The 14,229-nt window shown below is 41.6% G+C and overlaps 1 protein-coding gene across 3 annotated transcripts in view; it reads left to right on the forward strand.

The window, feature by feature from the left end:
* The window catches only part of KDM3A (lysine demethylase 3A), a 54,642-nt gene that overhangs the window by 14,812 nt on the left and 25,601 nt on the right, over positions 1-14,229 (forward strand). For all 3 annotated transcript variants that reach the window (XM_081254451.1, XM_081254452.1, XM_081254453.1), the window contains 4 exons: positions 36-124; positions 6,618-6,781; positions 8,553-9,064; positions 12,429-12,633. In XM_081254451.1, the coding sequence (XP_081110577.1) occupies positions 36-124; positions 6,618-6,781; positions 8,553-9,064; positions 12,429-12,633 (970 nt within the window). The remainder of the gene's footprint in view (positions 1-35; positions 125-6,617; positions 6,782-8,552; positions 9,065-12,428; positions 12,634-14,229) is intronic.

The raw sequence follows: 14,229 nt of genomic DNA on the forward strand, positions 1-14,229 counted from the left end.
AGGGACGCCTACTTACCTGTTTTTAAATATTTTAGGTAATTCTACAAGAATTGGGGCTCTAAAACGCAAATCTTCTGAGAATAATGGAAGCCTGGTTTCCAAACAAGCAAAATCTTGCTCTGAGGTAACCTTGATTTATTTTTGTCACTTGTGTAAACCTTTCTTTAATTCTCACAGTGCATGGCCAGTTTGTTTAGTGGTAATAAAGCTGTCTTTTCTGCTCTTCTGTGCTGTTGTGTCTGCTCTTTACTAGTCCCAGATCTTGGCCGTAATTTCTATACTCAAGCAGATGGAGATAATATAAGTTTCTGGTTCACTGTTTTTGTCAAGAAAAAGTTTTTAGTTTTGATGTTTCCTGAAAATTGTCAATAGATTTGACAGTTTCACCATATGGAGGTATTTTTGAAGATAAATTGAGTTGTGTGTGTCAAATCAGAAGAACGCCTTGCATGAGAAGAGGGGAGGAACCTTAGAATTCTGAGTAGATTTGGTGTTGAAATAGGACTCGCACCTCAATAATTGAGAGGTTTGATTGGTCATTTATGATTGGGTGAACAAACATACTCACTTTTTGAAGGAAGTGGTTGGTTTGCCATTGCTAATTTCTGCCTAGAAAACTACAGGCTTCTGTGAATGGCACTGTTGAGTTCAAGTGCTGGATTTAATTCTATCCTGAAATAGGATTTGGATCAAGAAACTTAAGGCTGTCAGCTTTGCCCTCTCCTCTGTGTTGTAGAGAAGCTGGCCTTCTTCAGCTCTTCAAGTCCTCGTGCTTTCTCTAACCTTAGGACTCACTGTTCTCCTTTCTCTTCTAATCCTATCTTCACTCTAATTAACTCCCATTTATCTTTCTAATGTGATGTTGCTTCCTCCAGGAAGCCATACCTAACATCTCTACCATCATTTTAACCTATATCCCAGACTAGGTCAAATTCCCTAATTTATTATGCTTTGTAATTACTCGTACATGTCTTCAGGACATCACAGTGTACACAATGGGGCAATTTTATTCAGAATTCCCAAAAGATTAGGCTAGACAGACTAGCCTAATGAGGGGATGGGGGACTGGGGTAGACTTCTCAAGGGAGGGTATAAATGACAGGGTCAAATTTTGAAATCTGGGGGGAAAAAGAGAAACTTAAGGCTTTTTCTTTTTTAAGTGAGTTGAATCCTTAGGTCCTGTTACAGTACAGATTACTTTTCTCACAACTTAGGTATCCAAATGCACTTGTGTTACGTGGAAAGTTTACTGTGTTATAATTGTCAGAAACGCCTTTACGATGTTCTGCTCCAGGCTGGAGTTTAGAATTTTATTTTATTTTATTTATTTATTTATTTATTTTTTTTTTTTTGCTGTACGCGGGCCTCTCACTGCTGTGGCCTCTCCCGTTGCGGAGCACAGGCTCCGGACACACAGGCTCCACGGCCATGGCTCGCGGGCCCAGCCGCTGCGCGGCATGTGGGATCCTCCGGGATAGGGGCACGAACCCGTGTCCCCTGCATCGGCAGGCGGACTCTCAACCACTGCGCCACCAGGGAAGCCCTATTTATTTATTTTTAAAAATACTTATTTATCTGGCTGCACCAGGTCTTAGTTACAGAATGCGGGATCTTTAGTTGTGGCTTGTGGGATCTAGTTCCCCGACCAGGGATCAAACCCGGGCCCCCTGTATTGGGAGCACGGAATCTTAACCACTGGGCCACCAGGGAAGTCCCTGGAGTTTAGAATTTTAAAATCGATCAAGTGGATATTGTCGAGATTGTTGGCAGCATTGTAGAGGGAACTTTGGAGCCTGGGTGGGGGCAGGGCAAGGGGAGATGGCATGAGAATGGGTCAGGGTCAGTGAATGCATCTAAGGCTCTGGATCAGGGCAGGCTGGACTACAACATCAACTAGAAACAAAGCAAGCACACGCTACACAAATACCAAAGAATCTGGGTGGCTAAGATGATTGGCTTTCCTGAGTCTTAAGCCTATGTACAGGCCACAGGAACTTTGATACTTGATGAGAAACTTTGTAAACCAGGATGTCTAATACCTCTGTCTTCCAAATGTGTAGGCTTGACCTCACGTGGTTCAGGAAAGAATGAAGAGGTAATTACAGAAATTAGCATGACTACCTTTTCATTTTGCCTTAAAGTTTACGGAGGGGAAGTAATGTAGTAAGGACTGTGAATTGAGGATGTCAGGCAAGTGATTATTGCCTCTTAGAGGCAGACTCACAGGGGATACTGTCAAGTAATCCATGGTATTAGAAGCTGAAAGAGAAACAGAGCAGAATGGTAACCTGTCAGGTTTTGTACTGGATAAATTGTTAACAGTCTTGCGTAGAAGTAATAAAGGGCAGATTGGAGAAGTTGACTGCATGTTGCCTGTCATGGAGAAGGCATCACTGTAAACATTCGATAAGCTGAAAAGGAGAGCCACGTGACGTTATGTTGAGGTGGGGACCAGACCCGAGGACATGGCTCCTGATGGATCATGGAGAAGTCAACCTGGGGTACAAGCAGGACTGGGGTCAGTGGGGACCTCCTGTTGGGGAAGGTGCCAGTTCTTCAAAGTGTCCCGTTTATCAGTGCTGTGATAGGCAATTGAGCAAGTAAATGGATAACCTTGAAGGACGTGCTTGTAAAATATGGTAACATATACGTATGTAAGTGATCCTCTCTTCCTCACTCACGCTCTTGAAGGGCAGGGAGCTTGTGTCTTTGCTGTCTGTCAGCATACGGTCCAGCTCAGTAGGTTTGTGTGCTACTAACTGATCACTGGACACAGTAGAAGCTGTTTTTCAAAAAGGCTTGAATTTTGGTTGGGAGATAAGTTCCTCAACCTGTTTGAGCCTTAACTTCAGCATCTAAGATGTGGAAATAAATTTGATTTGTTTAAAAAATGTCTGTTTCAGCTGTTAAGAACTATCCTAGTCATCTTCACATTCTAAAGGAATTTGGAGATGGTAAATTTTTACCTGGGTATTGACGTTTTAGAAATTATTATTATTTTTTAATTATAAAAGTTATTCTTTTATATTGCACTTGTTTTCAAAATAAAGATTCTTACATTTAAAAAAAAGTTATTCTCATTTAAAAATATTTAGGAAACCCAGAAAAGCACAGTAAAGAAAAGAAACGTCACTCATAATCATACTTCCCAGAGACTCTCACTCTTCACATTTTGGAATACCTGTCTTCCTCCTGTTTTTTTTCTTTTTCTTTTTCCTGTATATTCGTGGAGGCTTTTTTTTTTTTTTTTGTAAACTAAAAGCCATACTCTTGTGTAGCTTCCTTGATTCCTTTACAGTATACTGTGAATATTTTTCCATATCCTGGGTGATCCTTGTAATCAAGCAAGTTTTTGGAAACACTGGCCTAGCCTAGATTTCAGGGGAGATGGAGAGGTAAGGGAAGAAGTGGGGAAAGAAAGAGAGTTCATTTACATGTGTGAGTGAAAGGTGAGTACAGTAACACACTTGGTGCACGTCTCACTGTGTCTGCACTTTCCAGATGTGTTGGACTGGCAAAGAGTTTGGTGCTCTTTGGATGACAGGAGTTTAGGTTGAGGTTGACAACACTCTTGATGGCTGGTGTGAATACCTTTGGATAAGGTAAACCTGTTCGCCAGGAACATCTGGCTCCTTGAAGGTCTTCTCTGCCTAGCAGACTATTCCTCAGAGTTAGGACGTTGCCTGGTTAATGGAGAGAGTCTGCTGAGGATTGTAAGCCAGCAGTGTCCTTTCTGGAATATCATTATACGCTCAATTATATTATCTCCGTCTGCTGGCAGGGAGGAACTATTGCCATGACTGGTATAGAAGACCTTCAGGGAAAACTCTTCAGGTAAGAAGAAACTTTGACCCTTGTCAAGTCAGAGGCCAATGCAGTGGTGTGCACGTGGAGATGCGTTTTGGAATCAGAGCCGTATCCCTGTTGAGCTAAACCTCAGTCAAGTTGTAGCGTGATATACTTCGTTTTCTTAAAGGAAAAGCATCCAGGTTATGATGATTCTAACACATGGTGACTGCACCGAGAAACTGTTCAGGATATTTTTCTGCTTTGAGACGGCTAATCTGTGTGCCAGGCACTGTGGTAAAGCACAGCCCTGTACAGTATGCTTCATTACTCTCCTTTTTTTCTCATTACTGTCATTCATTACTCCTCATTATGAGGAAACTGAAGCTTAGAGAGGTTAAATAATGTGCTAGGAAGTGTCGGAGACTGGATTCCAACCAGGGTCTAACACCAAAACCCAGTGCTCTTAGCCACCGTGCTCTCGTTGCCGCTCCTCTACAAAACCTTTCCTCGGTGTGGTGAGGCGCCATTGTAAAAACAGCAGAATCCCCCTCCCTTCCCTCTATTCCTCCATCCTGCTTTCCAGCAGATATTTATTGAACACTTAATATGTGCTAGACATTGGTGAGCATCACTGCCTGGTTCTTGAGGTATCATCTCACAAGACTTAATTGTAGCTCTTTGAAATATTAAGTGCTAAGAGCATTTATTCATTCATGCATTCCACCAGTCTTTTTTATTGAGCGTCTGCTATGTGCCTGGCTTTAAAAGGTATAACAGTGGATACAAGAGCAGGGTCTGTGTCCATAGGGGTTTACGTTTCATTGTGAGGAGACTGACAGTAAAAAAAAGTAACTTAAGGTATTTTCACAGTGTGGTAGTACAGTGAAAGATAGAAACATGGCAGTATAATAAAGCGTAAGGCAGTGGCTTGTGGGACACTGCTTTGGAAAGGGTGATCAGAGATACTGAGGTGACAATTGAGCAGATTTGAGGGTGAAGGATGGAACCAGCCAACCACATGAAAACTGCCCAGACAGGGGGGATAGCAAGTACACAGGGGCAGGCAAGAAAGAGCTTACAACATTTGAAGACCAGAAAGGAAGCTGGTATAGTTGGAGCACCGTAAACAAATGGAGTGAGATGAGGGGCAGGGGTTGGCAGAGACCAGACCATGCAGAATTCTTGTAGGCAGTGGAGTGCCACCATCTGATTGATTTATATTTTATAAAGATTGCTCTGTGGTAGAATACATTTCAGATAGGAGGCAAAAGGTTTAGGCAAAAATGGAAGGGAATCAGGCCAGTTAGTATAAACATAGTAGTCTAGGGGAAAGATGGTGGTAATGGTGGCCTGGAAAGAAATTTATAGATTCCAGAAACATTTTGGAAATAGAGGCAGGATTTCCTGTTTCATTGATCGGATATGGGAAATGACTTGGAGGGTTTTTTGGCTCGAGCAGTTCAATGGATGTGTACAGAATAAAAATAACTGATTTCCTCATTTTAAGGATTAGGAAGCTGAGGCCCAGAGAGGTAAAGTTGGCTAGCCCAAGGATGTCCTTAGAATAGCCAAAGCCTCCCCCAAAAAATCCTTCTGGGGAACACTAAGCTGCTAATATTTAACCAAAACTGAGCTAACGTAGTGTAATATATGATCAGATGATTTGGCATTGATACCTTAAAATAGTTGGAAGCTATGCTGAAACTGTAATAGTGATTAAGTAAATTCTTATTTTTCAGATATTTGTATTTAGCATATACTAGACAGTATTTTCAAGGCTGGCAGAGTAAATGCGAAAAAGATTCATAAGTAGACTACATAGTCTGTATTCAGCATTGTGAGGTTTTAAAAATTTACTCAGGGAAGTTTTGCATCAAATTTTAGAAGTTAGTAACTAGAAGATGAAACTTTGAAGATTTTGCAAGTTTAGATTTGGTAAGGTGAATGTAAAGGTCATTGTGGTGTGAAAGAGACGCAGTTGAAAAGGAGAATGTGACTTTAAATTTAAGCACATAATGAAGAGGCTGGTGAAGATGGTCAGTGGGTTTCACCTGGTTAAGCCATAGACTGTTTAGTTGTCTGGAGTTGAGTTTAATCTCTTCCTTCTCTTTCCATGGTGGGAAAGTATAAACTGGACAGTATAAACTGGGAAGAAGTTGGTCCGTTATTAATATTTTTGTAAAGTTAAAAGTACACGAAAGTGGAAGGGGACAAGTGTCCTAACTTTGTCCCACAGGCCTGTCATGACTTGACATTTTTTGCAGCTTGGGATGACCTTTGTGACTTGATGAGCCACATACCAGCAAGAACCATGTCCTCAACCTTTATTGCATTGTAAAGGCTTAAGTTGGTACCCAGTAGGCACCACTGCCTGTAAGAGTCCTATGTGGTCTGGTCTCCTGCCAGTCTACGCAGTAAGTGGGTGGTGGGCACTGAGTAATGTCGAACTGAATGCATGTGAAGCTGCCACCATTTGAAGACTGTTGATTAAAAGCTCACTTCTGTGCATTGCATTAGTAAAGTAATTGCCACACGGCTGCATTTTCCCGGCAGAATGATTCAGAGGTCTGTAAAAGATGAGCTTGTGATCTTTTGTAGGAAGACGCAAGTTTTGTGAAAAGCTGGAGTGACTTATTTAATAGCTCTCAGGTATAAGTCCTTAATTTGTGATTTATTACTTGTTCTACTGTCCTGTTCTTTTTATTCGGTGACTTTGGTGTGCTTGTTTACTACTAAACCGAGCAAATAGACTTGAATCTTGCTAGCATTTCGTAATGTCTCCACTAGGGGCTTTCTTTTTAATATCTGTTTGGTTTGATATCTTTTAGGCCTCTCCCAGTGTGTGTCCTGTACAGTCTGTTCCCACAACAGTTTTTAAGGAGATACTGCTCGGCTGCACTGCAGCAACTCCGCCAAGTAAGGACCCGAGACACCAGAGTACCCCCCAGGCTGCCCACTCTCCACCTAACCTTGGAGCAAAAATTCCTCAAGGGTGAGTAGTTATGATTTTAAAATGTTTAATCATAATACAAAGAACGGTTATTTTAGCCATGGTTCTTCCTGTCTGAGCTGTCATTGCTCAGGTGGCAAGACTGACGCTGCATTCAGTGTTTATAGAGAGGCTATTAGTGCAGCTAAAATTTGATGTAATTACCTGCCGTTCAGTGTATCTCAGGTTGTCCCGGGAGGTTAGAGTTTCCAAGCTGGTGAGGTGCCTTCAGAGGTGGTAGGTGTGGTAGGCACACAGGACAGCATTTAAAAGGTTACAGGAAAGAAGCGGGTGTGAGGAAAGAGGTGCTTTCTTGACGTGATATAGGGAGAACGGTCAATGAAATACTAGTGACAGCTGTAGAATAGATGTCCACTTGCAAGGAAGAGGGAGCAGATTGGTTGTATGTGGAAGACTGGGGTCAGTGGGAGTGTGGAGAAGAGGGAGACAGGGTTCCAGTGAGTGGTTCTCATCAGCCCAGGCCTCAAGTATAGGTGAGAAATGTGGCAGTAGAGAAAATACTAAGTCATGAGGCATAGTTACTAAGTTACAGATGAAGATAATATGAAATGCAAAATTTGGGCTTCCCTGGTGGCGCATTGGTTGAGAGTCCGCCTGCCGATGCAGGGGACACGGGTTCGTGCCCCGGTCCGGGAAGATCCCACATGCCGCGGAGCAGCTGGGCCCGTGAGCCATGACCACTGAGCCTGCACGTCCGGAGCCTGTGCTCCGCAGCGGGAGAGGCCACAACAGTGAGAGGCCCGCGTACCGCAAAAAAAAAAGAAAAAAGAAATGTAAAATTTGATCAGATATTTAAAGTGGCTACAAGGTTAATGGAGAGAAGGGTTTTAAGGGAAGGATCTCTTTTAGGAGGAGTGGTGGCCTATGCAGGCAGTTGATAAAAACCTAAGATAGGGGTCAGAGACCAGTGTAGAAAGGTAGGCTTGGAAGACCACTGCAATACAGTGGGAGAGTGGGTGAGCACATCGGTTCACTGGGAGGACAGCGGGCTGCTTGGGAGAGAGCTTGGAGGAGGGACACATAGCAATCAGAGAGAGGGCGGAGTGGTCTTCAGAGCAGAAAGGGGGAGCAGTAAGAAGTTCGATGATACCCAAGCAAAGGTGTCTAGTATGGGTACTTAAGTGAGAACAGCTTCTCCAGGATGAGATCCTTTGTTAGAGGCAGGAAAACAAGTGTAACAGGAAAAAAGGACTTTGCATTTTGCTGGGGAACTTTAGGATGAATTTCAGAGAAACAAAATTTCTTTAAGGATAACCCCTATCGGGGGTGGAGGGAGTACCAGATGGTTCTGTGAACAAGTACGTAATCAGCTGGCTCTTCTCTTTGCTTTGGGTCTTGATCACTGACCAAACAAGAGTGAAATAGTCCAGTGCTAAGGCTGGTAACACATTCATAGATAGGGTTTTGCGCTGCTGGTGATTTTGGTTCCATGTGATACTCAGTTTGTTTTGAGGGAAAGCTACGGTTCATTTTGCTATGAGAAGTAGAACTAACTTGAATCAGTTAAAGATTTATGAGAATATGCAAATAGTATTTAGGGTTATCTTTTCCTTAGTGTTTAATATATTTTTGCAGAGCCGTTGACTGATTACTTTTAACTTTAGCCCACAGAAACCTATGATAAATTCTCTAATATAAGCGGTTTTCTTTTCTCTTTCATACTGGTTACTTTAGGGAACCAAACAATTATTTTTGGAAGGTGGGGAAGAGATAAAAGAGCCTAGATGCTAGTTTACATATTACTCTTTTTCAGAAGTCATAAACAGATTTTACCAGAACTTTCTTCCTGTCTAAATACAAAGCCTGAAATACTGAGAACATCAGATGTTGTCGGCAAAGTAGGGTTGCTCTCTTCAAAGTCCTCTCAGATTGGAACTGGAGACTTGAAAATCCTGAGTGAACCAAAGGGAAGCTATACCCAGCTGAAGACAAACACTGACCAGGAAAGCAGCTTGGAATCTTTTCCTCCATCATCGACTGACCTTCCTAAGGAGTGCTTACCTACAAAGGCTTCTTCTACGGCAGAATTGGAAATTGCCAGTACTCCTGAACTGCAGAAGCATCTCGAACATGGACCTTCCACATCTGATGTCCTTTCAAATAAGCCAGAAGAGAAAGCAGATGTCAGTAGTAATAGTCCTCGTTGTGTAGAAAAAAGGGTAGAACCTTCAACTTTAGGTTGCCAGTCACAGAATTTAAAGGAGTCTTCAGCAAAAGTAGATACTGAAAGCTGCTGTACAAGAAGCAACAATAAAATCCAGAATGGTGAGTGCTTCTGCATATCTTTATTGGTAGAAGGTAAGAAATGGTTGTCAGTACGTACATATCTTCTTACCTTATGAGAAAATAATAGGAAAATGTAGAAAAAGTTCATACAATCAAAAAAGTTCAAAGAAGAAAGTAAAATCCCTAAATCTTCTCAGAAATGATTACTTTTAACACTTTGGTGGACTTAGTTCCATATATATAGAAACACAGATAAACTATTACACAAATGGGTTCATACCGACAGTTTTACCCAGTGCATTAGTGTAGGTGCCTGTCAACATTTTAAAGTCTGCAAGGATTCCATTATATGCATTTACCATATGACTTAGGTGGTTCCCAATTTTTGGTTTAAGGAAATAATTTTGAAATAAAATCTAGAGTGATCTGATGATTGCTTTATCTTCAGCCTATTACTTATCTTTCTGTGACATCCAGGTTGGAGTGAAGGAAGTGATTGAAATTTTATGCTCACACAGGTAGTCCAGATTTGAAATTTTTTAAAAAAGGGAATTGCATCATCACCTCTAGAAAAGGGATTTTTAGTTAAAGAATTGAAGGACAGTGCTGAAACACCAGGCAGAGTCTCTTTGCTTAAGGGGAGGTCTGGCTGCACCCACAATTTAGAACTAAGTACTCTTCTTATAGAGAAAATGGCACATGTATTTCACACGACTTACGTTAAGTTTGAGGATGAATATCAGTGATGGTAGTTACCAGATGCTCTCTTACTAGAATTAATAGAACTAAATGGCTTCAGTATGTCAGAAGGTTCAGGCCTATTACAGTTTAAAAATAAACTTGATAATTGTCAGCTGTGTGGGAAAATTAACTTGAAAAAAAAACTTAATAAAAACGCTATTCATTTGGGTAAGTAACAAATGACTAATCCACACTCTAGCTTTTCCTACAGGCCTCTGAAACTGGAGGTGGATTTGACTGGGGGTCTTTTTGAAGTAGGGTTGGAGGAATTGAAAACAAGTTTCCTTGCCGAGTAATACTTCTAACCCAGCTTGTTCATTCTTGAGGCTTAAGTTGATATAGCTGGTAATTTGCCCAAAATTAATTGCATAAGGTTCTACTGTTCTTCAGGAGTTACGTAACTCCCCAAAGAAAGTGAATATTCATAACCATGTCCCTGTTCTATTTCTTTATTCTTTTTGAGTCATCAGCCCTCACATTCAGCTTTTTTTTTTTTTTTTTTTTTTTTTGCGGTACGCGGGCCTCTCACTGTTGTGGCCTCTCCCGTTGCGGAGCACAGGCTCCCGACACGCAGGCTCAGCGGCCATGGCTCACGGGCCCAGCCGCTCCGCGGCATGTGGGATCTTCCCGGACCGGGGCACAAACCCGTGTCCCCTGCATCAGCAGGCAGACTCTCAACCACTGCGCCACCAGGGAAGCCCTCAGCTAGTTTTTAAGGCAAATTATTTTAATATGTGAAGAAACAAAGTTCTGGACTGGTAAGCACATTATAGGTGTAGAAGTGAGTTTCAGAGTCCAGCTTTGTCTTTCTTAATATGTTGTGCAGCTGTGCTCCAACTAAAATGATTTTAAGAGAAATGAAAAGCCTAGTCCACATCCTGGGGCATGCTGTCTACTGGGACTTTTGGCTGAGGAGTAAGATAGTGTGATCAGAAGCCTGCCAGGATCTCTGTGCTGTTTCCACCAGTATTGCTTGTGGGTATGGAGGGACTCGACTGGAAACTGTTCCTCTGCCGTGTGTGTCTTTGCTTGCTTAGGGGTTAGAAAACAAAAACAAGCTGGAGTTGAACAGCTGCCCTTTCTCTGTTTAGTAGATGTGTGGCTCCTCAGAAGCTGGTGTTGCTTTTTCCCCCTGGCTCTGCTCTGAATTGAGTCACTGACTGGGGATCAACTGTCCCTCTCCTCCCTGAAGGGCTAGATTTAGATAGTTCAACTTGCTTATTTCTAGGTATTTCCTTTTTTAAGCCCAGGCAGAACAGATAAGATCATCTTTGGACTCGATCTGGGAAAACCTGGTCCAACTCAAAGGATGATGTGTTTCCAATATCTGAGTAATTAAAATTCCATCATGAACTACTGATTTCTTTATTTTCCCTCCTTTCTTGCTTTACCTTCTCTTTCACTAACTGAAGAAGAATGTTTAAGGGGTCAAGGCCTGATGGCATCCATTTAGCATTTTACAGTGTGCTGTAGTCGTGCTTTAAAAGAGAGGTAAGATTAGAACACCTCTAAGGTAATTATTAACGATGCTTATTTTATTTAAAGCCTTCTTTGGTTTGAGATCTTTCTTCTAGTTTCTTGCAAGACTTTCAACACTACTTACCACCGTCTCCTACCCATCTCTTGACTGGTTCCCCAGAAGTTGTGTTTTTGTTTTTTGTTTGCCTAAGAATCAACTTTCCTCTTCTCAGCTCCCTTGGACCCCGAGAAAAGGTCTTTTCTGTCAGTTTTATATGAAATACAGTCCCTCAGTATCTGAGAGGGATCAGGCCCAGGACCCGCTGTGGATACCACAAACCCACCAGTCCCCTACAGTTAGCCTTCCCATTCCCATCTGCAGGTTCTGCATCTGCAGATTGAACCGACCACAGGTCGCGTAGTATTTTCAACCCATGGTTGGTTGAACCCACGTATGTAGAGGGCCCACTGTATACCTTACGGCTCTTGACTTAGAAATGGATTCCTTTCTGGGTTATCTGGTCTGACACAGTGGTTGCTCATTAATGTTACATCTCTATTTTTGTCTCCCTTTTTCTTTAGAAACCATCTTAACTTTTCCTTTCAAGTTCACCTGCCCATTACAAGTTAAAACTTAAAACATGCATTTACTTAGAATCAAAATCCTCTCTTTAGCCAGTGCTCTTAATCTTGAATGGAACATATGTGTGAAGGAAATAGAAGATATGTCAAGGGTCAAGTGGCATCTCGTAGAAGCATTTAGAGGATAACTCTTATAGGCCAAGGGGCCTGTGACATTTGGAATGGTTAGCTTTTGCAGAATGCTTTGGAAAACACATCTCAAACCAGTCTTTTTGAGTGTGAAAACTGACACAGTTGACTCCCGCACGGTCCTCTGTTGAAGCGTTCTTCTTATCTAGGGTTGTGAATAGAGGTATGCACTAACTTGGAATTGTGAGTCTGGGGTTTTAAGTTGCCAAATGGATTCACCAAATGAGATGTATTTTATAAAGAGAATAAAACTTCCAATTGTTCTGATAGTTGTCTTCTATTACGCCATTTCTAGAAATTACTACAGTTGAACCAGTAATTGAGAAGAGGAGTTCTCCCTTTGGGAAAACTGACCTTTTGAATAGAATTCAGTCAGATATTGATGTGATTTTTTAAATCTGAGGTCCCATTTTCCTTCATCTTTTTTTTCTAGCCCCATCCCGGAAGTCGGTTTTGACAGACCCAGCCAAACTCAAGAAGCTGCAGCAGAGCGGTGAGGCCTTTGTGCAGGACGACTCTTGCGTGAACATCATTGCGCAGCTGCCCAAGTGCCGGGAGTGTCGCTTGGACAGCCTCCGAAAGGATAAGGAGCAGCAGAAAGACTCGCCCGTGTTTTGCCGCTTCTTTCACTTCAGGAGGTGAGCCATTTGGGGAAAAGCTGAGATACCCTGGGCCCTATAATGTACTTTTCTCCCTCTTCTCCTAGCAACAGTAAGTCTAAAACTGAAAAGAGTACAGATTACACTTTTTAATCTGTGGATTTAGGAATCTAGATCTTATTACACATTCTTTCCTTCTCATTCTCCTTTTCAGGTTTCTTTTTTAAAAGCAAAGAAGCTTAAAAATATAAACTTCCATTTTTTTTTAACATCTTTATTGGAGTATAATTGCTTCACAACGCTGTGTTAGTTTCTCTTGTACAACAAAGTGAAACAGCCATATGCATATATATATCCCCATATCCCCTCCCTCTTGAGCCTCCCTCTCACCCTCCTTATCTCAACCCTCTAGGTTGTAGCAAAGTACTGATCTGATCTCCCTGTGCTAGGCAGCTGCTTCCCACTAGCTATCTACCTTACGTTTGCTAGTGTATATATGTCCATGCCACTCTCTCAATTCGTCCCAGCATACCCTTCCCCCTCCCCGTGTCCTCAAGTCCATTCTCTACATCTGTATCTTTATTCCTGTCCTGCCCTTAGGTTCATCAGAACCATATTTTTTTTTGAGATTCCATATATATGTGTTAGCATACAGTATTTGTTTTTCTTTTTCTGACTTACTGCACTCTGTATGACAGACTGTACATCTATCCACCTCATTACAAGTAACTCAATTTCGTTTCTGTTTATGGCTGAGTAATATTCCATTGTGTATACGTGCCACATCTTCTTTATCCATTCATCTGTCACTGGACACTTAGGTTGCTTCAATGTCCTGGCTATTGTAAATAGTGCTGCAATGAACATTGTGGTACATGACTCTTTTTGAATTATGGTTTTCTCAGGGTATATGCCCGGTAGTGGGATTGCTGGGTCGTATGGTAGTTCTATTTTTAGTTTTTAAGGAACCTCCATACTGTTCTCCATAGTGGCTGTATCAGCTTACATTCCCACCAACAGTGCAAGAGGGTTCCCTTTTCTCCACACCCTCTCCAGCATTTACCGTTTGTAGATTTTTTGATAATGGCCATTCTGACCAGTGTCAGGTGATACCTCATTGTAGTTTTGATTTCCACTTCTCTAATGATTACTGATGTTGAGCATCTTTTCATGTGTTTGTTGGCAATCTGTATATCTTCTTTAGAGAAATGTCTATTTAGGTCTTCTGCCCATTTTTGGATTGGGTTGTTTGTTTTTTTGATATTGAGCTACATGAGCTACTTGTATACTTTGGAGATTAATCCTGTGCCAGTTGCTTCATTTGCAAATATTTTCTCCCATTCTGTGGGTTGTCTTTTCGTCTTGTTTATGGTTTCCTATGCTGTGCAAAAGCTTTTAAGTTTCATTAGGTCTCATTTGTTTGTTTTTATTTCCATTTCTTTAGGAGGTGGGTCAAAAAGGATCTTGCTGTGATTTATGTCATAGAGTATTCTGCCTATGTTTTCTTCTAAGAGTTTTATAGTGGCCTTACATTTAGGTCTTTAATCCATTTTGAGTTTATCTTTGTGTATGGTGTTAGGAAGTGTTCTAATTTCATTCTTTTCCATGTAGCTGTCCAGTTTTCCCAGCACCACT

The sequence above is a fragment of the Mesoplodon bidens genome (assembly GCF_964165515.1).
Source record: "Mesoplodon bidens genome assembly, chromosome: 14".
Taxonomy (NCBI): domain Eukaryota; kingdom Metazoa; phylum Chordata; class Mammalia; order Artiodactyla; family Ziphiidae; genus Mesoplodon; species Mesoplodon bidens.